The sequence below is a fragment of the Schistocerca serialis genome, chromosome 1 (assembly GCF_023864345.2).
Source record: "Schistocerca serialis cubense isolate TAMUIC-IGC-003099 chromosome 1, iqSchSeri2.2, whole genome shotgun sequence".
Taxonomy (NCBI): Eukaryota; Metazoa; Arthropoda; class Insecta; order Orthoptera; family Acrididae; genus Schistocerca; species Schistocerca serialis.
The window spans coordinates 11,209,370-11,232,805 of NC_064638.1; the positions used below are offsets into that span (position 1 = coordinate 11,209,370).

At 39.7% G+C, this 23,436-nt stretch overlaps 1 protein-coding gene across 1 annotated transcript in view; it reads left to right on the forward strand.

The window, feature by feature from the left end:
* Window positions 1-23,436, forward strand: part of LOC126460020 (molybdenum cofactor biosynthesis protein 1-like) — an 87,529-nt gene that overhangs the window by 15,586 nt on the left and 48,507 nt on the right. The window contains exons 2-3 of the mRNA XM_050095896.1: window positions 5,716-5,936; window positions 10,075-10,330. Coding sequence (XP_049951853.1) covers window positions 5,716-5,936; window positions 10,075-10,330 — 477 coding nt within the window. The remainder of the gene's footprint in view (window positions 1-5,715; window positions 5,937-10,074; window positions 10,331-23,436) is intronic.

Consider the following 23,436-nt stretch of genomic DNA (forward strand, 5'->3'; position numbering starts at 1 on the left):
GAGTAAACTGAGTGAAAGTGTGTTAGCAATCCTTTGTCCAGTTTGATACAGTAAGAGATTTCTAAGCACAAAATTGGCGGAACTGAGCTTCTCGGTTAACTGACCCACATGCTGGTCTCACACGTGATTGGTATCTGCATACCCAGTAACTTAGAACACGGGAGCCTATTTGCCCATTTATCCCTACTTTTGATATTCATATCTGTAGGTCGCTTTTATTTCTTTAGAACTGCACAATACAAGTTTTTAGGCATTAAGCTGGTACCTGTGGATCTATACAAGCCTGTTCTGTTATTCTCCTGGATGTTTATGGTATGGATGAGTTTAGATCTTGCATCAATAAGTTTGTGACACTGCAAACATTAGAGTTTTTCCAAAGCCCTCCAGTGCCCCAAGTAAATCATTTTTGTGGACTTGGCAGCAAACACTGTGTGCCACACCATATTTTATGTTCTCCCTTTTTGAGTTTAATCTTATTCCTGTCTTATCATTTGTTAATGTGACCTTCCATTTTCTGTAGTTAAAGTCCAACTCAATCCATGCAAGGGGAAGACTTTTAATGCCATACTATTTTAGCTTCTCCTCACAAAATTATTTAATCTAAACAGTCAAAGGCTTTGGCAAGATGACAGAGGGGATAATTTCCACTATTTAATTCTACTGGAATTGAATTTGTGAGATATTATGTTGGATTCTCAGTATAGAAGCCTTTACAGAAGTCAAACTGTGTTGTTAAAAAGTTATTCTCTGAATGGTGGTTCACCATTCTAAGTGGATTTAGGTTGAAATACTATGCAGAGATGAAGAGGCTTACAAAGGCTGGAATAGGCTGGTGAGATGCACCAAATCGGTAGTTGGATGAAGACCACAACAGCAGACTTCAACTCTGTTTATTGATGGAAATCCAGCTCTTGCCGAATTTAGCTCTCTCTCTCTCTCTCTCTCTCTCTCTCTCTCTCTCTCTCTCTCTGACACACACACAAACACAAACACACACACACACACACACACACACACACACACACACACACACACACTCTCTTCCTTCTAGCTACCACTCCATCTCTCTTACCAGTGTGTTCGCAAGGTGATGGGAAATATGATTCATGCCCGGATGATATGGTGGCTCGAGTCACAATTTTTGATGAATGCACAGTGTGGCTTTCAACACGGCATTCTGCAGTTGACCGTCTCATTATTTTGCCCACCCATGTCATTAATGGTTTTCTGCAGAAATCCCAGACTGTCGCCGTGTTTTTCGATTTGGAGAAGGCCTATGACACCTGCTAGAGAGCTAGTACCCTCCATACTCTTCACATGTGGGGCTTCCGTGGCCACCTACCCTGTTTCCTTCAGACATTTTTAAAAGACCGAGTTTTCGAGGTGCGTGAAGGGTCTGCCTTGTCGGACACCTTTATCCAGGAAAATGGTGTGTCTCAGGGTTCCATCCTGAGTGTCATTCTCTTTGCTATCGCCATTAACCCTATAATGGCCTGTCTCCCACTGGGCATCTCCGGCTCCCTTTTTTTGACGATTTTGCCTTCTATTGCAGTTCTCTATGAACCTGTCTCACTTAGTGGCATCTTCAGCAATGTCTTGATTGTCTTTACTCCTGGAGCATCGACAATGGCTTTCACTTTTCCACTGACAAAACTGTCTGTATGAATCCCACGAACGCTGACTGCAAATTTGTATGTCCGTCTGGTTATTTGACCTGTTGTGCTGCCATTGACAAACAGCATTCCAGGAGGTGTTTTCCTACAGGATAACACTTGCTCACATACTATTGTTGTAAGCCAACATGCTATACTGTGTCAACATATTGCCTTGGCTTGCTCGATAACCAGCTCTACCTCCAATCGAGCACATATTGGACATCATCTGATGACAGCTTCAACCCATTCACAAACATCATTAACTGTCCTTATATTGGCCAACCAAGAGCAACAGGCATGGAACTCCATTCCACAAACTGACACATGAGACATGTACAACAGCGTACCAGCATTTACATTTACATTTGCAGTGGCTTATCTCACACTCACATTGATCTCTGATCCTGCAACGTTAATCACTTTACATATGTTGTCTCAACAAATATATTTCTGGTATTTCATTACTCTACATTAATTATTTTTTGGTGTTGCAAATTTTTCCGTCAGTGTGCCTGGCCTTTCTTTAACCATCCCTGGTGCAATGCAGAATTTTCTTCCCAGTAGCGAGAAAATGCTTTTATTCCAATTTTGAAATCAGATAAATTGCCTCTTCAACCGGACAGCTGTCGTCCAGATTGTTTACTCAGTGTCCTGCAAGTTACTTGAACATATGGTTAGTCGAAGGCTGTATTGTGTCCTTGAATCCCCGGATCTTTTGGCTTCGATCCAGTGTGCTTTTCACCAAGGGCGCTCTACTGAAGATAATTTAGTCCACTTGAAGTGTGCTATCTGAACAGCTTTTGCTCAGCATCAGTTCCTTGTTGCAGTTTTCATTGATCTGCGTATATATCTTATGATACCACATGGTTCCATAACGTCCTTGCCACCTTAAAGGAGTGGGGCCTCCATGGCCCACTCCTGATTTTTATCTAGAACTTTCTTCCATGTCACACTTTTTGGGTGCAGGTTGGTGCCTCCTGTAGCATCCCCCCCTGCAGGAGAAGGGGCTTGCACAAGGTTCTGTTTTGAGTGCTGCTCTCCTTTTTGTGGCTATCAATGATCTGGCGGCAGCTGCATGACATATGGTGTCCCCATCTTTTTTGTTCGTCCGCGACGGCCATTGCTGGAGGCAGAATGCAGGGAGCAATACATCAAGCACAATCCTGGGCTTTCACTCATAGCATCCATTTTTTGGCTGCCATGACCTACGTTATGCATTTCTGTCATTGTGTTTTTTAGGACCGGTCTTTGATGCCTAGTTGACATGGCTTCCCCCTCTTTGTCAACTAAAGCAGACATGTAGGTAGCACCTGAATGCTCTTCTATGCCTCAGCGACACCGACCGCGGTGTGGTCCACTCTACTTTGATATGGCTGTATGCAGCATTGGTGCAGTCACACCTAGATTACAGGAACCTCTCATATGACTTTTTATCAGCTTCGACATTAAGTCTGGATTCGATACACTATTGTGGGGTAAGACTGGTAACATGTGCCTTTGGACTAGGCAGCAGTTGCTCTATTGTGGGTTCTGCACCATCAAAAATTGATGGCAGAGGCTCGCCCATAGTACCCTAACTGTCATCTCCTCTTTCCAGATACGAGATCTACCTCCGAAAATGGCAACACAGAGTGAAATTCTCATTCTAGAAAACTCTTTAACTGTAATTCTCTTTACATATTGGCTATTTTCTTCACATATGGGGGACATGGTCTCATCTGAAAAGTGAAAGCAAGCCTATAAAAGAAAGGGGGGGGGGGCAGTTTTCAATTCTTGAGCAGTGACCCTCTTTTTTTAAAAAAAAAAAAAAAAAAAAAAAAAAAAAATCCTTTGCAATTTGTGAGAGTTTATGTTCAATCCTTGCACCCAATTTACTCTTTCATCTACCTACTTTTTTTCTCGTCAAGCAGAACGATATTTATGCCCGTTGCTTAATACCTGTTTGTATCACTTACAATGCTGGTATTTATGAATTTTTTAGCATTTGACTCCGGAAAGACCATTTTTCTTTGTAGTGAGGTCTTGCCAACAGCAAATTTTCTGGATGGAAAGTCGCTCAATCTGCTCATATACTTTAAAATTTAAAAGTAAATCTAGCAATGCTAGAATGTATACAAAATACTGATATACCCATTTTCAAGTTGTTGTTTAAAGATTCGCGACTTTTAAAACTTACGTAGATTATCTTTTTGATGATAGAACTTTACATAAAAAGTTATTAAGAACATTGCGAATATCACATGACGAACAATTGAATGACTAAAGCAGTGTTATCAACCCTCATTCATTGACACATGTAATAAATTCATCAAGGCAGTGAAGTCCAGAGCTGTTGTAAAAAATTTCTGAAATTAAAAGTATATATTACCTAATGAATGTATTATTTTGGGGTGAAAGAGCACAATAATTATTATTTTTGGAATGTAATAATTCACTATGGCTTCATTTTAATTCTAATAAGTTTCACACTGTAATGAAACATTGTCTAAATGCCTCTCTCTCTCTCTCTCTCTCTCTCTCTCTCTCTCTCTCTCTTTCTCATTTGTTATAACTTACCGCTGTTATTTTGTATTTGTATTGCAGTCATTACATTAAAATTGGCTATATTGTTTCTGCAATTTATACTACTATGTTATTGCTAAGAATTGATTTAAAGAATAAACGTATATATTTATTTGTAAGATTTTGTAAATTTATACCACTGGAACTCTTTCAAAATATTTGATTGCGTAATACTGCCAATAAATACAATGACTTTCTTTCTTCTATTTATGATTGTAATAGATGTTGGACACTTTGACTCCAAGTATGTTATACAGAAATGCAGTGATTTTTTACAAAAGGCAAAACTATGTGTTCGAAGATTTGTGGAGAGGAGGGTACGTGATGTATTTTAAGTAGGTTATAAAGAGTAACTATAACAACAAAAACAATAAATTATTGATAAATTTATTTAATTGAATAGATAAAAAATCTACTCACCAAGCGGCAGCAGAACATACACATGAAAGACTGTTGTGATTGGCAAGCTTTCGGAGCCAGTGGCTCCTCCAGAGAGAAGCATTGAAGGGGAAGGAAGAAGGGTAAAGGAAAAGGCCTGGAGAGTTCCAGGAAAAGGTGTAGATTTTGGGAAAGTCACCCAGAACTGCAGATCAGGTGGAAAATAGAAATGACACATGTCATATACCAGCTATTATGTAAACACTGTTCAGCTTTCTACATCTGCATGACTACCACCAAATTATCAGTTAGGATAAATGGGCATAGGCATAGTGTATATACTGGAAACTCACAATATCCTGTTGCAGAGCATGCTCTACAACATGGCATACGTGACCTCAACACTTGTTTCACCACACATGCCACCTGGATTCTTCCGCCAGACACCAGTTTCTCAGAACTCCGCAGGTGGAAACTAGCACTACAACGTGTCCTTGGTTCTCACCACCCACCTCGCCTTAATTTACGTTAATTTCTCCTGTCTCAGCTTTTCTTCACTGTAATTACTCTTTGCTTCACTCCATTTTAGCTTTCTACATCTTTCATTGTCTTTCCCGTCTATTTTCACTGCCCCCTCCCACAGCTTTTGTATACAATACGCTTAGCTTCTCACTCTTATTAACTCATGTACAGTTTTAGTAGTAATCTCTGTCTTGCATATTACCCTGTCTTCCACCTTTAAGCTCTCAGGTTTCCGAATCTTGCCCGATGCAGTCCCCAACAATTAGTCTTTCCTTCTCATCCTGTACGGTAAGTCACCCATGACCCACGGTTCTGTGTAACTTTCCCAAAATCTACCCCTTTTCTTAGACCTCTCCAGTCCTTTTCCTTCACCCTTCTTGCTTCCCCTGCAACCCTTCAGCCTGAAGAAGGAGTCACTGGCTCCAAACGCTTGCCTATCACAACAGTCTTTTATGTGTGTGTTCTGCCACTGCTTGGCGAGTAGGTTTTTTATCCATCCAATTAAATAATTTTATAAAGAGTATCTGTGTGTGATGTTTTTATTGGTATACAACTTGTTATAAACAAAACTTATTTTTACCATTTAATATGTTTCCAGATATTTACCAGTGGTAAAGATGAAATTGGGTTGATTGTACTTGGTTCTGACAAGACACAGAATCCACTTGATTGCCCAAATGTGAGTGTGGAATTTCCTCTTGCACTGCCTACATGGCACATGATATCCTTTGTGGAGAAATCTTTACATGAAAGAGAAATAAAAACAGATTGGATAGATGGTGTTGTTGTTGGCATGCAAGTCTTGAAAGATGAGCTAGAGTAAGTATTTAAAGCTGTCTGTTTCATGACATTCCTGGAACATGTTCCAGAATGTGTGTTACACAAATCACAGTGACATAGTTGTGACTTTATAAATTGAATCAATAAGTTTTTGTAATGAAAAAGAAACAGAAGGCACAATACCTGCAGAAATAGGAAATTTTTTTGTGTGATTTTACTGTATGGATGTTTTTTACAGTTTTTCAGCTCAATAATTAAGGAGGTATTGATACAAGGCTTTGCCAAAAATCCATCTGTCACCTACAATTCCAGCCCTGTCACTGGCATTCCCTACCCCACAATATGACTGGGCCACCATGAAAGCAGCCACATCATTGTCAAATTCACTGAAACTACTGCATAGCAATTTACTTGAGTATTGCTGCTGTTGTGGTCTTCAGTTTGGTTTAAGCACTGCGTCAATACCTTCTCTTCATAGCACTCGGAGGTCGCGATCTGCGACTGTTTTTACAAATGGCAAGAGAACTTTTCCTCTAGTTGCTTGTTTTTCAGTGAAAGATGCAAATATTTTAGAATGTAGTGCCTTATGTATATCTGTTAGAATAGCCACAAGGTCTGAAAGTTATTTTCAAATGATTGAGCTCTTCTACAGAGTATTGAAATTCACAGATTCTTCCAACCTGGTCCACCAATGTCTTACATACTCCTTTTCCTCCATGGATTGTTTCCAGCATTTGGAGATGAAACAGTAGGCAGCAAAACGTGCCTTATAACCAAAATCTAATGAACATATAATTAAATTAACCAAAGACTGATCTTGAATGCAAAGCCAAAGTGGAAATTAAATGTACGCTGCAACATTCATCACACTTTTTGTTATTGAAATTATTCACAGTGCCATAGGGAGAACTGAGTTTATGTGTTGTATAGAGTCAGATACACGCTGTGGCACAGGGTGCTGTCCGTTATTCTCCTGACTATGATGTGCAGGAATGGTAGTCTTGCTTCTTCTTTGATCTCCATAGTGAATTTGATTTTGTGGTGTGTGGAGTTCAGATGTACAAAGAAGTCAAGAAGTTTGTCTCTTCCATGAGGCCAGATGACAAGTGTGTAAATAACAGAAGAAGAAGAAGAAGAAGAAGAAGATGGATTTCTATTTGGATGACATCAGGGCCTCTTCCTCGAAGTGCACCGTAAACATATTCACAATCTCTGGTCAGAGTGGGCTGCCTATTGCGACTACATCTGTTTGCTGGAGTGGGGTGTGCCACGAGTCAGTGAAGTGGGAAAGTTGACCAAGTAATATGCGTGACGTGTCATACCTCGACCGATATTGAGAACAGAATAAAAAATTCAGTGGCATTACTTTTCAGCACTCCCATGCATATTCTGTATGCAAGAAAGCGGGTTTCTCATTCAGAAATTCTATTTCAGTGTTGGTTGTTTACACGAAGACCGTGTTAAGCATAATGGAAGAAGGAGAAATGTTTATCAGCATTCCAGATTTGGCAGTGGCAGGCTCATGGTCTGCTGAGACTCTGGTTTATTGTTTCACTATATTGCTGCTTGCATTGCTCAGAATCTCATTTTGTGCGAACATAGAATCGGTAGGTTCAGGAGGGCCATGCTAAATGCCTTGCAGGGCCTCAGTAGTGCCACCCAACTAGCACCTGAGAGGGCAGACAAGTGTTCGCTCATGCGTACATGATCCTGAAGTGAAGTTGTGTACATTTAGCCAGGAAGTGGGCTTGTATACAGTGAGACAAGTATCCACACAGACAATGTGATGGCATCTGGAGCAGCACAGACTGTCAAGCCCTTTAATGCAGCTCTAGAGAGAGTTGAACTGACAGCGGTGCAACAGACAACAATGCCAGTCACAGGAATGGCACTGTGTCATCATATCAGATGAGTCTCGGTTCTGCAACATCGTCACAATTGATGTACTTGTGTGTGGAGGCTCTGATGCCAACAGACCTGGCCAGATTGTACCTGTCATTCACATGCAGGTCCAGCATGTGATGTGATGGTATGGGGTGCAACTGGATACATGTCACAACCTCTGGTTCACATAGCCAGTAATTTGGACAGCAGCCATTGCATTTGTGTTTTGTTAAGGCCTATCGCTGTGCCCTATTTTCAAGGGCTCCGTGTTGTTATCTTTTAACAGGATAATGCAAGACTACACATCACCTGAGCTGTACTGAGCTACCTCGATACAGAGAGTGTTCCACTGTTGCCGTATCCAGCATTTTCTTCAAATCTGTCACCTGTGGAGAACGTCTGTTCACAGGATTCCAGGAGATGGGTATGCCACCAGTCGCCAGCCACCAGTCGCCAGCCACTACAGTTGAAGAACTCTGACATATGACATACAGTTGAGTAGCATGAAATGATGTACCCATGGCTGTAATCCAACCTCGATTTGATATCCAGTGTGATGAGAGCTGTTCTGCTGTTCCAGTTTCAATACTGAAATTCATATATTATTTTTATGCTATCCTTACCAGATTGGACTGTGGTGTCATACAGCATAAAATATCTTACAACGTGTTGAATCAATGGTGAGAAGTGTAGAACAGCCAGCAGGGGAAAGATGTTGGCAATGAGACAGCTTTTATGTAGAACAGCAGTACAGTGTTTTACAGTGCATAATGCTTCCACAGATTGAGAACAAAATGTGTGGTTTGCTGTCATCCATTTTCACAAACATAGCCTTGAAAAATAATGTTGACATTACTGTGCATTTCACTCTGAGGCATATTGCACTCTGAGAATGTTCATCGAATTCAGTTACTTTGTATTATATTTCAGTAACAGTACAATAATAGCATATTGGACTGTATGAGTTTTTATGGATTTTTTTTTCCAGAGACACACTACCATTTCTTCAGATTTATTTAATTTGGGTATAAATTCTTTCCAGCATATATGCTGTACACAAAATGTTGAACATAAAATGTAGCTATCTGCTGATTTAACATCTTGCTGAGTATACCAGTACAATGTTTTGTTGTAACAAATAGTTCTATGTATTTTACACACTTATAAACTTATTTATACAGTTATAGTAATTTATACCATTACATTAATGTTGTGCCTTAATGTTCTGGAAGATGATATTATAAGGAACCTCATACTTTTCCTGGATGATGAAGTTGTCTATAATGAATTATTGCCTGAAAAAAATCTGCACAAATTTGAGTCAGATCATAACATTTGAAATTGGTCCAAAGATAGGCAACTGAGTTTAAGTTTTCAGAAATGTAAATTGGAGCACATCACAAAACAAATAAAAGACAGTATTGTATGACTACATTATCAAATAATCACAGTTTTAATTGGTCAACTCATTCAAAAATCTGGATGAAATGAAATGGTGACATAGACTCACTTGTAGGCAAAGCAGAATGCAGACTTCAATTCGTTGGTAAGATACTGGAAAATGCAATCAGTCTATAGAGGACATTGCTTACAAAATACTTGTGTGGCCCATTCTAGAATATTGCTTAAGTATGACCCATAACAAATAAGGCTAATGGCAGACATTGAATGTATACAAAATAGTGTAGCATGATTGATCATAGATTTATTTGATGCATGGGAGAGCATCAAGAAGCTACTAAAAATTGGAAATGCCAGACAAGTGAAGATAGATGCCAAATATATGACAAAACCCAACTTATGAAATTTCAGGAACCTGTATTAAGCGAGGTATTTAGGGATTATACAATAACCACATATGTATCACTCCTATAGGGACCATGAAGGCAAGATTAAATACAGCATGCACAGAACCATTTAAAGAATCATTCTTCCCACACTCCACATGAGCATTGAATGGGGAAAAACCATAATGTGTGGTACAACAATGTACTTTGTCGGACAAACCCACAGTGGTTTATACAGTGTGCATGGAGACATGGAATCAGTTGACAGTAGCTGGGTAATGGTTCATATTGATTCCCATTTCCCTGTTGCAGTAGGTGATCTTATGCCTCTAATTATTTTTTCATTGCTATCTTAACTTGCATTCTCCAATTCAGTTTATTAACCCTTCTTATCTCTTTGTATTAGGGCAAATGTACAGTTAACTTTTAAGGAATTTGTATTTTCAATTTATCGACTGGAGTTTTGTTTCATATGCAGCAGCAATGTTACAAATTATTTGTTTCAGTTTCTTTAGAATAATTTGCTGTTTCACAGGTGCCTTGAAGGAAATAAAAGATCTCGAAAGTGTCTTAATGACAACCGATGGCCTCATATTGGCAAGACAGCTGGTTACCTTGCAGAGGGCAGGGCTTGACGGTCTGAACATCAGCTTAGACACCCTGCAGTCCCAACGCTACAACCAGATCACGAGGAGGAAAGGCTGGGAGCGTGTCATGGCTGGCATAGATCTAGCCTTGCAACTTGAATACGACCCTGTGAAGGTATTACTAGTGCATCTGTCATCGCATGCAGACTTTCATAAGCAAAAGATATAAATCTGTTGTTAAGAATATCAATACAAGAATCACCATTTTAAAGCAGTATGCCCTCACCCTCGCCCCCATCCCCGCTCCCACCCTCACCGCTGTCTGCACACTGCAGCTGTAAGTGAAGGAAGGTATATTAAGACAGAAGAAGTAAATTTTAGCTGACAATGCTAACAGTTTCATAGTTTATACAACATAAAAAAGTATGCCTTGCAAGTTTACCAATTAAGTATCTTATATTTTCCTCCAAAGAGAGTCTTATGAGACTCAAGATCTTTACAGTTTCTCTTTTTTTCTTTTGTGTCTTTAGTTTAAAATAAGTTTCCTCTATTGTGGTGTTGTTTTGAAAAAAATACTCGATTGTTTGGAAAAATTATTCTTAATTCTGTAGTCACACTTTTGTTGTGTCAAAGTACTACTGGTTTCAGTAGCGAGTACCAGCATCAGTTCATCTTATTATCAAAAATTTCTTTGCAAAATAAAAGCTGACCACTGTGGCCGAGCAGTTCTAGGCACTTCAGTCCGGAACCGTGCTGCTGCTACGGTTGCGGGTTCGAATCCTGCCTCAGGCAGGGATGTCCTTAGGTTAGTTAGGTTTAAGTAGTTCTAAGTCTGGGGGACTGATGACCTCAGATGTTAAGTCCCATAGTGCTTAGAGCCATTTGAACCATTTTGCAAAATAAAAAGCTTCTGTACAACTGCAAACTAGACATACCATTTTCAGGGTGCAGTTCACATCTATTGAAAGCACAACAGTGACCTTTACTTTTAGTAGATAAGACACCTACTGGGGTAAGTGACTTGATGAATGCACACAAGAAGTTGTCATTTATTCCATATGTAGCTGCCATGCAGAATCATATTTTGTATTAGTTTGTCCTTACTCTTCCAAAAGGTTAAACCTTGTCTCTGCAGCCACAGCTTCCTCTCTTCAGCAGTTGTCTTCATCTCCATGTGTGAAGAAAATCCCATTCATTGATCGTATTGTTTAAGTAGGATGTTCTCAGTCATCCCCTTGTTTTCTTACCTACGATCTTGCCTTCAGAAATGTTTTTTAAAAAATTATCATCTCCAGTTAAGTGTCCAGTGTATTTTGCTTTGCTCTGGCCTATAACTGTCAGTGGTTCTTTCTTCTCTCCTATTTCCTTTAATTTTTCTGTCAATGCAGCTAGTTCTTGTACTTCTCCTCCAGAACCACATTTCAGCAGGTTTGAGGTGAGCTTCCTTTGGCTTTTCTAATGTACAGATTTTGCATCTGTGTGTCAGAACACTCAACACAAATGTCTTTACAAATATTTTCTTAATGTGGAAGCTGATATGTTTATTCAGTTGCAGCTTCTTCTTATTTTGGAAGGAACTCTTCACCTGTGCTATTCTTTTCTTGAATGCCTTGAAATATTGATTGTTTTCTTGCAAAATGCTACTGAGATAGTGAATTTCAGTTGCTTTCTTGAGTTGCTCATTGCCTGTTCTTGTGTCAGTCCTACCTCCACCTCCTGTCTTGTCTGTAGCCATAACTTTTGTCTTCTTTGTATTCATTTTTAGCTTTAGTTTTACCATTTCTTGATTTAAGGCCTGAAACATTTTATTTAGTTCCTACTCTGATTTACTATTGCGATGTCGTCAATCTGCAGTGTATATGCATGCAATTAAGTTTCCATATCGACATCATGCTCCAAAAACCACTTAACTGTGTGTGGCAGGGGGTACGTCTCATGCCACCAACTGATCCCCTCTGCCTTGTTCCACTTGTGAACAGTGCTTGGGAAGAATGACTGTCAGTACGCTTCTGTATTATCTCTAACTTCTCAAATTTTCTTCTCGTGATCATTTCGTTAATTGTATGTGAGAGAAACTATTATGTTGTCAGACTCTTCTCGGAAACTACTCTCTCGAAATTTGGGTAGTAAATCTTTCCGTGATGCACAACTGCTCTCTTATGGCATCTACCACTGGAGTTGCTGAGCATCTCTGTAATGATCTCACAGTGACTAAATGATCCTGTGACAAAACACTCCGCACTTCATTGGATCTTCTTTCTCTCTTCTGTCAGTCGTACTGGGTAAGGACATAGGGGTAATTTACATTCACTTAAGATTCTTCCTGTGGATGTTAGTCTGGCATCTGCTTTTCTATTGCTGTTTTATGTGGTCATTCCACTTTAAGGTTGCTCTGGATAGTTACTTCTTGATATTTTACGGTAAATTCTGTTTCCAGTAATTTGTCATTAATAGTGAAGTTGTACAGTATTGGATTTCTTTTCCTGTGTGTGTGTGTGTGTGTGTGTGTGTGTGTGTGTGTGTGTGTGTGTGTGATTTGTTACATTTATTTATGTGCAGGGTCAACTGCCAGAGCCTGCATCATTCACCAATCCTCTGCAGGTCATTGTGCAAATTGATACTGCCTTCTGTTGTTGCTACTTTCTGATGGACAAGTGTAGTACCTGTGAACAATATTCAGGAGCCTCTGACACTTTCTACTGGATCATTTATATACACTGTAAATGTAATGGTCCTATCACATTTCCTTGGAGTATTCCAGAAATTACCTTTTGATTCTTGTCATGTTTTCTTTGTTGTTGTTATTACTTCCTTGATGAACATATTAAGGAAGTAAGGTGATAGAAGGCACCCGTCTCTCACTGCCCTTCTGGTTTTCCTTCTTTCATATCCCGTTCAGTACTCTGACTTTAGTATATACTCAAAATTAATCATCTGTCCTTCCACTTTGGACATTACTTTAAGGAATGATGATATAATGGTAATCTGTTTATTAAACAATATTTTAACGATACACTATGCTTTCTGATCATATAGAGGCTTGATGATGGAGTTTGATACTGAAATTAGTAATCATTAGACAAAATAAAAGTGAAGCTATAATAAAAGAAAGCAATATTTTGGATCATGTCAGTCATTGTTCCAAACAACTGCACGTCAGGAATAGGTTCAAATGGCTCTGAGCACTATACAACTTAACTTCTGAGGTCATCAGTCGCCTATAACTTAGAACTAATTAAACCTAACTAACCTAAGGACATCACACACATCCATGCCCGAGGCAGGATTCGAACCTGCGAACGTAGAGGTCACTCGGTTCCAGCTGTAGCGCCTAGAACCGCACGGCCACTCCGGCTGTCCAGGAATAGGTACTAAATTATTTGTCCGCTGATGACCTCACAGCTTAGAACACTAAAACACAAATGTTAATTGTTTGTTATGTGCCCTGGCAGAGTGTACAACTGTTTACAGTTCACGATTGGTTGTTGGAGATTGGGCGTTACTCACATAGTGTATTTGGTGCACAGTGCAGAAAAAGGCAGTGTCCAGAAAAGTAAACAAGTGTAAAGGCAAAAGTTTCATGACAGGATGTTGTGTCACCATACTTGGAAGACAATTATAGCCAAAGACAGAAATTTAAAAGAAACTGGCTCATTTGAGCTGCGGAGACCTAGTCGAGGATTCTCAGTAGATAATTGTTAGCACAGTAGAATTTATAAAGAGACAATGTCAGTTCGTGTCAGGGAAGATTGATTGGTAAGTACCTATCAGCTTTCTCATAAAACTCACAATTTGAAGAATACACATCAAGGAAAAGGTAGAAGTCCAACAGTGTCAAATCTAGACAATAATATCGATCATCCAACAGTTTTGCAAAATCCCCAGTTGTACTTACTTTACTTACTTACTTACTAACTTACTCAGATTTGCTGTGTACCATACAAGGGACTGGTTTCCACTAGTTCACTCGATCAGCTGCCAAGTTCTCACCTTCCTACAAGTTTGTGTCCATGCATTGAAGATTCATTGCAAAAGTTCCAGGTGTTGAAAGGTCTTCCTGTACACCTGTATCTGTCCATTGATTTCCACAACAGTGTTGATTTTGGGATTCTTCCACCTTACATGCGTAGAACATAACCTGCAATCTTCAGTCTTCTTTCAACAATAATTTTGTGCAGGCTGTGTAGACCTCGTATTCTCAGCACTTCATCGTTTATAACTTGGTTATGTTAACATCTTCAGAATTCATCTCTAGCATTGTTGGTGAAAAATATGGAGACTGTGTGCTGATTTTACTGACATTTTCCAAGTCTCACAAATATAAACAATAAAGGAGTACAGTCAAAGCTTTGTTGACATATTACAGACCTAATTGCCATATGGACTGATTTTCCAGTTCTGCTGGTGATTTCTGCATCTGTGACCTCATTATTACATATAAAGCTACCGAGCTATGGCAATCTGTCAACATCTTGTAGTATCTTCTATTGCACTGTAATCGGGGAAGAGACGAGTAATTTCCACTTACTTTGCACATTCTGTTTGCCTTATCTCTATTAATTTTCAGCCCTACACAATAGGGCATTTAATGAGAAAGCAGATAAAAATTAACTTGATGCCTTCCAAGGAGACGGTCTCTACTAAGTCTCTACTCCTTCAAGTCCGACTATGTAAGTGTAGACCAGAGATGGTTTAAATTCAGAGAAATAGTATCGACATCAATTAAGAGATATATACCAAATAAATTGAAAGGATACCAAATAAATTAAAAGGGTGGTGCACAAAATATATCAAAACTCAGCTGCAGAAGCAATGAAAAAAAGCATGTCAAAATTTAAAAGAATGCAAAATCTCCAAGATTAGTGATGTTTTACTGAAGCTCGAAACTTATGGTGGGTTTCAGTGCAAGATGTGTTTAATAGTTCCCATAGTGAAACTTCGTTTTGAAATCTGGAAGAAAATCCAAAGAGGTTCTGGTTGCATGTGTAGTACACCAATGGCAAGACACAACCAATACCTTCACTGCGCAATAGCTGTGGTAATGTTACTGATGACAGTGCTACTAAAGCAGGGTTACTAAACACGGATTTCTGAAATTTCTTCACCAAAGACAACAAAGTTATTATTGCAGTATTCAAATCAAGAACAACTGCAACTGTGAGTAACTTAGTAGTAGCTCTCCTCAGTGTCATAAAGCATTTATGTTTCTTTCAGAGAATGTTGATACAATAGCTCTATTAGAAATCATATATAGCTGCTCATTTGATAAAGATCCATACCTAGAGACTGAAAAGTTGCTCAGGTCACACCAATGCTCAAGAAAGAAAAGAGGAGTAATCTACTAAATAACAGACTCATATCACTAATGTTGATTTGTATTAGGATTTTTGAACATATATTGTGTTTGAATATTATGAATTATCTCAAAGATAATGATTCATTGATAAATAGCCAAGATAGATTCAGGAATATTGACCTTTTAAAACACAGCTAGCTCTTTAGTCACACAAAGTAATAAGTGCTGTCGACTGGGGCTCTCAATTTGATTCCATATTTGTAGATTTCCAGAAGACGTTTTGAAACAGTTCCTCACAAGCATTTTCTAATCATATTGTGTGCCTATGGTGTATTGTCTCAGTTGTGCAACTGGATGTGTGGTTTCCTGTCAGAAAGGTCACAGTTCATAGTAATTGATGGAAAATCGTCAAGTAAAACAGAAGTGATATCTGACATTCCTCAAGGAAGTGTTATAGACCACCTGCTGTTGCCGATCTACATTAACAATTTAGGAGAGAATCTGAGCAGTCCTATTAGATGATGCTATCATTTACAGTCTTGCAAATCATTTACTGTCTTGTAAAGTGATCAGATGATCAAAATGAACTTCAAAATGATTTAGGCTACCTATCCATATGATGCAAAAAGTGGTAACTGACCTTAAATAATAAAAATTGTTATGTCATCCACTAAATTTTTGTTACATGATAATTCACGCAGATCTAAAGGCTGTGAAGTCTACTGAATACTTAGGAATTACATTTACAAATAACTTAAATTGGAATGCTCACATAGATAATGTGGTGGGAAAGCAAACAAAAGACTGTGATTTAATAGTAAAACATTTAGAAGATTAGGATTACTAAAGAGACTATCTACAACTATACTTGTCTGTCCTCTTTTGGAGTATTCTGCATGGTGTGAGATCCTTACCAGATAGGACTGACAGAGGACATCATTTAAAAGTTCAAAGAAAGGCAGCTCATTTTGTATTATTGGGAAACAGGAAAGTGCATGCCACAGATATCACATGTGAATTGGGGTGGCAGTCATCAAAGCGAAAGCATTTTGCTGGAGCAGGTTCTTAAAATTTCAATCATCAACTTTCTCCTCCGAATGTGAAAATATTTTGTTAGAGCCTTCTTACATAGGGAGAAATGGTCATTATAATAAAATAAGAGAAATGAGAGCTTGTACGGAAATATTGAAGTGTTTGTTTTTCCTCAAATGCTGTAGGGGAGTGTAATGGTAGATAAATAGGTTGAGGGTGGTTCTCTGAAACCTCTGCCAGCATTTAATTGTGAATACAGACTAGTCATGCAGATATAGATAATGTAGATAGGCTTTCAATATTGTGCACCGATTCTCTAATTTTATACATTGCTCAAATACTTCCATGGCGCTTTGAAGTGACCCCTTTAAAATAACAATTTACCAGTCTTCTTAATATGTATTTTGGTAACGAGGTTGATAAGAAGTTACAACAATACTCTCTTACTACTCCAAAGTTTTGGGTTTTATTAATGAACAAAATCGCCGCAGTGTTCCATAACAATTACGGGCTGAAGTTTCCTGCTGGTGGAACCAATATGATTTTCTGTGTTTTTGAGCATACAGGTTGTGTACGCTGTTTGGAGTCTGGTGTATGCTGAATCAAATGTTTTTATTGTTGTGATCTTCCATCTGATGATTGGTTTCATGGAGTTGCCCATGCTAGCCTATCCTGTGTGACCCTCTTCACCTCTGCGTAACTACTGCAGCGTACAATAACTTGAACTTGCTTACTGCAGTCAGTTTTTGGTCTCCTATAGTTGTTACCCCCATTATATTCACAGATGACCACATATTGTGGAAATTGCATATTGTAATGTAGGATGCAATAATAGCGTACGGAAAGTTTCTGTTGAAAATTACGAATTATTTAGGAATAAAGGAGATGGCTCACCAAAAGGCAGAAGCACTGTCTCATCGATAGGCACACAAACAAAAGGTATGTAGAATGAGATTATCACCGTGCAGTGGAGTGTGCACTGATATGAAACTTCCTGGCAGATTAAAAGTGTGTGCCGGACCAAGAGTCAAACTTGGGACCTTTGCCTTTCGTGGGCAAGTGCTCTACCCTCTGAGCTATCCATGCACGACTCACGGCCCATCCTCACAGCTTTACTTCCACCAGTACCTCGTCTTCTACCTTCCAAACTAAAAGGTACGTTGCTTGGCGAGCTTCCAGAATGCACTGTCTTTTTCTAGCTGTAGGGACAACATGCGCGCGCGTGCGCACACACACACACACACACACACACACACACACACACACACACACACACATGCGCATGCATGTCTCCTTATGTTGTGGTCGCTCAACTGCCAGCTCTTTACTGGCCCATGGTGAGTGTTCTGGAGTGAGGTGGGGCTTTAGAGTGGGGTAGGATGGGGTGGGTTGAGGCAATATGAGGGATGGAGAGAGATGGGAGGGGTTTGGAGGGAAGCATTTAGTGGCTCGTGGGAGAGTGGGGAGCCATCTGTGGGCTAGCTAGGGGTGCAAGTAGAGGGGTCAGGCGACAGACAGCTGGGCACTCATAGACTAGGGTGTGACGTGAGATAACAGCACACAACTAGCTGATTGGGAGGGGGGGAGAGGGGGGGAGGGGTGGGGGAGGGGCGTGTGTGTGTGTGTGTGGGGGGGGGGGGGGAGGGGGGCAGGGGGGCTGGTAGTTCACTTCGATTTAGGCCAGGAAGCAAACGATGTGCTGTAAGTATAGCTACGAAAGTTGAGTATTCTTAAATAAGATCAGCTGTTGCCAGTGTATTGGAAAGTAACTGGCACACAAAGTGCAATTGTGGCTCCTTTTTCTTTGTGAATTTTAAATAGTCTGCAGAGCAAATTGAATTAGGAGGATCAGGCATTTGTGTGGGTCTAGGAAAGTAAATTGTAGGGCCAGATAAAAGGCGCGCAAGGCAGGAGGGGTACTACTGCTCATCACTGCTGTATCGTGCTACTAGTACGTGTCAGTGTGAGTGCACCGAGAGTGGTGTTGCCGTACATGCGTCTTTAAATTTGTCACCCACTGATCATTGCAGGCTGGCTGCTGGAGGCCGTCTCTGGGAGCCAAGCATGTGGCGCGGTCCCTGCCGTGCCATCTGCTGGCGACTCGCACATATATAGGTGTGGAACAGTGCTGACTGTCTCTCTGTGTGATTCTAGTTTGTAATGTGCACATCAGTGTTCTGTGTCTTGTTGAGTCCTTAGAGGCATATTGTTCGGAGGTTATTAGTAAAGCCATATTTGTGCGACTTGGATCACACTTCAGTATTACTTGGTTAGTACATCACCACAAACATATGGACCGGGAATGTACGTGCTTTGACAGTTTGCTACGTCTCTCTCTTCTAGGACTGACATGGTAGCTGCCTTGCATTTCTTAATGACTCTGACCTTGTCAACCACAAACCGAATCTTAGTACAGTCATGATTTCCCTGAAGAGATTACATGACAGCAGAGACTTGTAAAATTGTGTTACCCATTTCTCTAGCCAGTGAAGATTCATTCTGTACCTTCAGATACAGTGTCATGTAGGAGTAGAACAGCAAGAAATACGGAGCTCCTCTAACAGTAATGACAGTTTATCACCTCCCAACACTACATGTGCCAATGTTTCAGTGCATTTTTGAATATGTTTGTTAACAGATTCATCAACACAACAAAAATTTACGATCTCAGTAGCATCTTATTTCTTAACTCATACTTTACTATTCATCAGAATCTTCATCGCTGCTCTTTGATTCGTCAGAGCTCCCTGCTGTACTTTGTTTTATTTCATAGTCAGAATTAGTTGAAATATCACCTACCGTATTTACTCAAATCCAACCCGCACTCAAACCTGAAAAATGAGACTCGAAATAAAGGAAGGAAAAAAAAAATTCCCGAATCTAAGCCGCACCTGAAATTTGAGACTCAAAGTTCAAGGGGAGAGAAAAGTTTTAGGCCGCACCTCCAAATCGAAACAAAGTCGGTCCATTGTAATATGAGACACAATTTAGGTCGTAAGTCGTAAGTCGTAAGCTTAGCACTTAAGATTTACCAGGTAGCCTTTGCTATGCTTCAGGCGCTCCGTCCATATTTATACTGGTACCCTTCCTTTTTCACGTGCTTCGTCTGGTTTGAATCAATTGCTTATTTTGCTTTGATCTGATAAGTGCCGTTTTCCTTGTTATAGGCGTTTATGTCACTCTAAGCTGAAAATACATTACTGTACTGTGTCATGCATTGTTTGTCGCATTCTGATAGTGCGTGTTTGCGGTCTGTCGTCGCTCGCGGCATGGCTTGCTTTTATGCACGCTACCACCGCCTAAAATTAAAAAAAAAAAAGAGAGAGAAATCATCTCATTAGCGAAACAATGGCAAGAGACTACTATTTGTTGTTACTTACACTGCTGCTTTCTTTGATAATGATCAACAAGAACCAAATAATAGACTGCGTATGATAGAACATGTTCTGAATGAGAGTTAGGCGAAAATTTATCTCCATTTGAAAATCTTTGCGGCCGCTTCTTTAGTACATCAAATTCTGCACAGAAATTAGAGTCATCTTAGATTTAAAAATCTAGTCAGTTGCCGTGCTTCATTTCTGACTGTATCACTATTAGGCATAAGAATAATACGAATATAAACATGACACGATACGTATATTCTTCCGCATTTGCTGTTGTCTCACTCTAGTTTCGTAGTTTATTAGGCAGACAGGATTTAAATAAGATAGCAGCAAACACGAAAGAATACATGGCAACATGTTTATATTTGTATTACTCTTATGATGAAGAGAATACTGCATGTGATTCACATTTCATCAGGTTCCTATAAGCAACCATCTCTTCTCACAGGTAGGAAAAAATTCAGAACGTAGAGTTGGCCATATTGACAAACATCCGAAACAGTCTTGCCAGTCGGATTTTCGTAATACATTGAAGTTCTGCTACATTCGATGATGAACAATACGGAATTTATATTTACTTCGTTGGATAATGTATGAAAATCGTCGTCCACCTTTTTTTTTTAATTTATTTACTGACGCAGAGGTTTTAGCGCCAGTATTTATCTTTGTGCCTACGAAGCCTGTGTAGCGCTACATATATTCGACGGCAAAAGTTAGTTGTGGCAGCACCTACCGACATTTTTCAGAACTTCCACTCGATTCTAAGCCGCAGGCGGTTTTTTGGATTACAAAAACCGGAAAAAATGCGGCTTAGATTTGAGTAAATACGGTACATCCTCTCCTTTGGATTCAACTTCTTAAGTATTATCTTTCAAGTCAACACCTGCTAATCTATGAGACCGAAATGATGAGCCATACTACTCTATTTCACTGTGCCTGGTTGTTTCATTTGTATAACATTTTATTCCATCATAGATGCTGCACTTACAGTTTCATATATGCATTGCAGCAGCAGACACAATAAAGTAGCAATCAGCAGTGCTTAGTTTGTTGAATGGGTAAAAAATATGCCATTGTCCCAGTTCCACATATCCCCAAAATTTGATTCTGCCAAATTCTGTACTCTCTGAAATCGAATGTTTAATCCAAAGATGAAAGTGAACAAGTTTGATGCAGTATTGCTAATATTGTTTATTACTCATCTTGCTGAATGAAGTGCATACCGTGTCCTTTCTGAAAGGTTTGCAGAAGTAATGCACATACCAGTTTTCTAAAAACTTACATTGAGATTGTGCTCTCCTTCCTCTTGTACAAATTAGTAGAGCCCTTTGGATTTCTCCACAATATGCCTCTTGGCAAGGTGGTAACAACAGTATTATGAAAAGGATAGGTTGGCACTCACTGTATAGTGTAGATGTTGTGTTGGAGGCAGGGCAAAAAAAAAAAAAAAAAAGAATACACCTCCCATTAAACACGTAAGCTTTTGGTGCAAGGCCCCCCCCCCCCTTCCCACACACACACACACACACACACACACACACACACACACACACACACACACACACACACACACATGCGTGCAACTGCAGATCACACATACATGACCACTGTCTCTGGCTGCTAGGGCCAGACTGGGAGCAACTGCGCATCATGGGAGAAACAACGGTCGTGTGTGTGTGTGTGTGTGTGTGTGTGTGTGTGTGTGTGTGTGTGTGTGTGTGTTTTGTCCACTTAGGAAGAAGACTTTCTGATCGAAAGCTTACGTGTTTAGTAGTCTTTTTGTTGTGCTTGTCTGTGACCTAACATTTCCTGTATACAGTGAATAGCAATGTATCTTTTTTATAATATGGTCATTATTCCAGCCTAGATTTTCTATTGTTTGTTTCCTTTTAAGACCTTATAGAGACAGTTACTGACAATTTCTTTTTTCTTATTGGAGAAAAGTGAAACCATATGGGGGCCAGACGTAGATCGTGAATGAATATGGAATAGAGTATTTTTATTCTCCCTGTATGCAGTGTCAATAACGTCACCTCACACACTTCATTTCTGGCAGCACCTCCTCCTCAACACATGACTATCCCCCACCACCTCACCATAGTCTTCAAGTTATATCCTATAGCACTTCTGGGAGGACAAATAGATGAAGGATGTAGTTTAAAACAGTATAACTAAACTTAAAAGTCAAACTGCCCTTTTATAGAGACTGCCATCATTATTTAAACATGCTAAACAACATCAAAACAGCCAAAAGAAATTATTTTTCAAAAGAGCAGAAAATTGTAGTGAAATTCATGAAAGGATTTCCCAAGATTTTCTGGCTTAATTAAGACTAAGTCATGCCACCACAGTGGTCAGACAGTGGACTTGCCTTTGAGAGGACAACGGACCCGAGTCCCATCGGGCCACCAAAATTTGGGTTTCCCTTGATTTCCCTAAATGATTTAAGACAAATTCTGGGATGGTTCCTTTGAAAAAGATGACATTCGGCTGAGGAAGCTACACAGTGCTGGTGGAAGCACGAGTATTTCAGAGCACACCATTCATTGCACATTGTTAAACATAGGGCTCTGCTGCAGACAACCCCTGTATGTTCCCATGTTGACAACACTGTTGAATTACAATTTCTGTGGCTCAGGAGCATTGAGACTGGGCAGTGAATCAATAGAAATGTGTCATCTGGTTGAATCATTCGTGTTTCGCATTACACCTGCTTGACGGTTTTGTGCACATACACTGTCAACAGAGTGAATTGGTGCTTGAAAGGTACACTTTGCTACAGACTTAGGCCAGTGGGAGCAATATTATGCTATGGAGGACATTCACCTGGTCTTCTGTGGGTCCTGTGGTAGTAACTGAAGGCTCCATAACAGCTTTGTTCTGTGTGAACATTGTTGTGCACTGTCCGCACCCTGTCCCTAATGAAGGTGACATGTTTCAACAATATGACTTTCAGTGTCACGAGGCCAGAATCAAATTCACCCCTTCTGAATCTGATGGAATACATCTGCGATGCTATCAGATACCAGTTCTGCACCCAGTAACCACTGATCTCCAATTTATGGGAATTACATGACCTGTGCTTAGACATGCGGTGCTGCATAATGCTGGGAACATACCTCACATAATGCTGGGAACATACCTGAAATTTGTTGAACTTGTCCCGCACAAAATCACTGCTGTATTGTGTTCCAACAGTGGACAAACACATTATCAAACAGGAGGTCATAGTGTTTTGTCTCATTAGTTTATATATTCAATGCTTGAATGAAAGGTGTGCTCTTTTCCTTTTTTCTGCCATTGCGTGTATGTGTAAAGCAGGATGTTCTACCATTTGGGCTTGTTTATATGAAGGCTGTCAGTGTTACCACCTGCACAGATACTAAATGCTCCTTTTGTGAAGACCTTTTATCTTGAGAACACTTTTAACTTTGTTTCACAAATGGCAGCACAGTTTCAAGAAAGCTTCTTAATTTAATGTGATAGTTAAAATAATACCTTCAGCAAAAGATGTGTGCGTTGGAGTGGGAAAAAAGATTGGAGATGTATGTAGCTTAATTTTCGTAAATT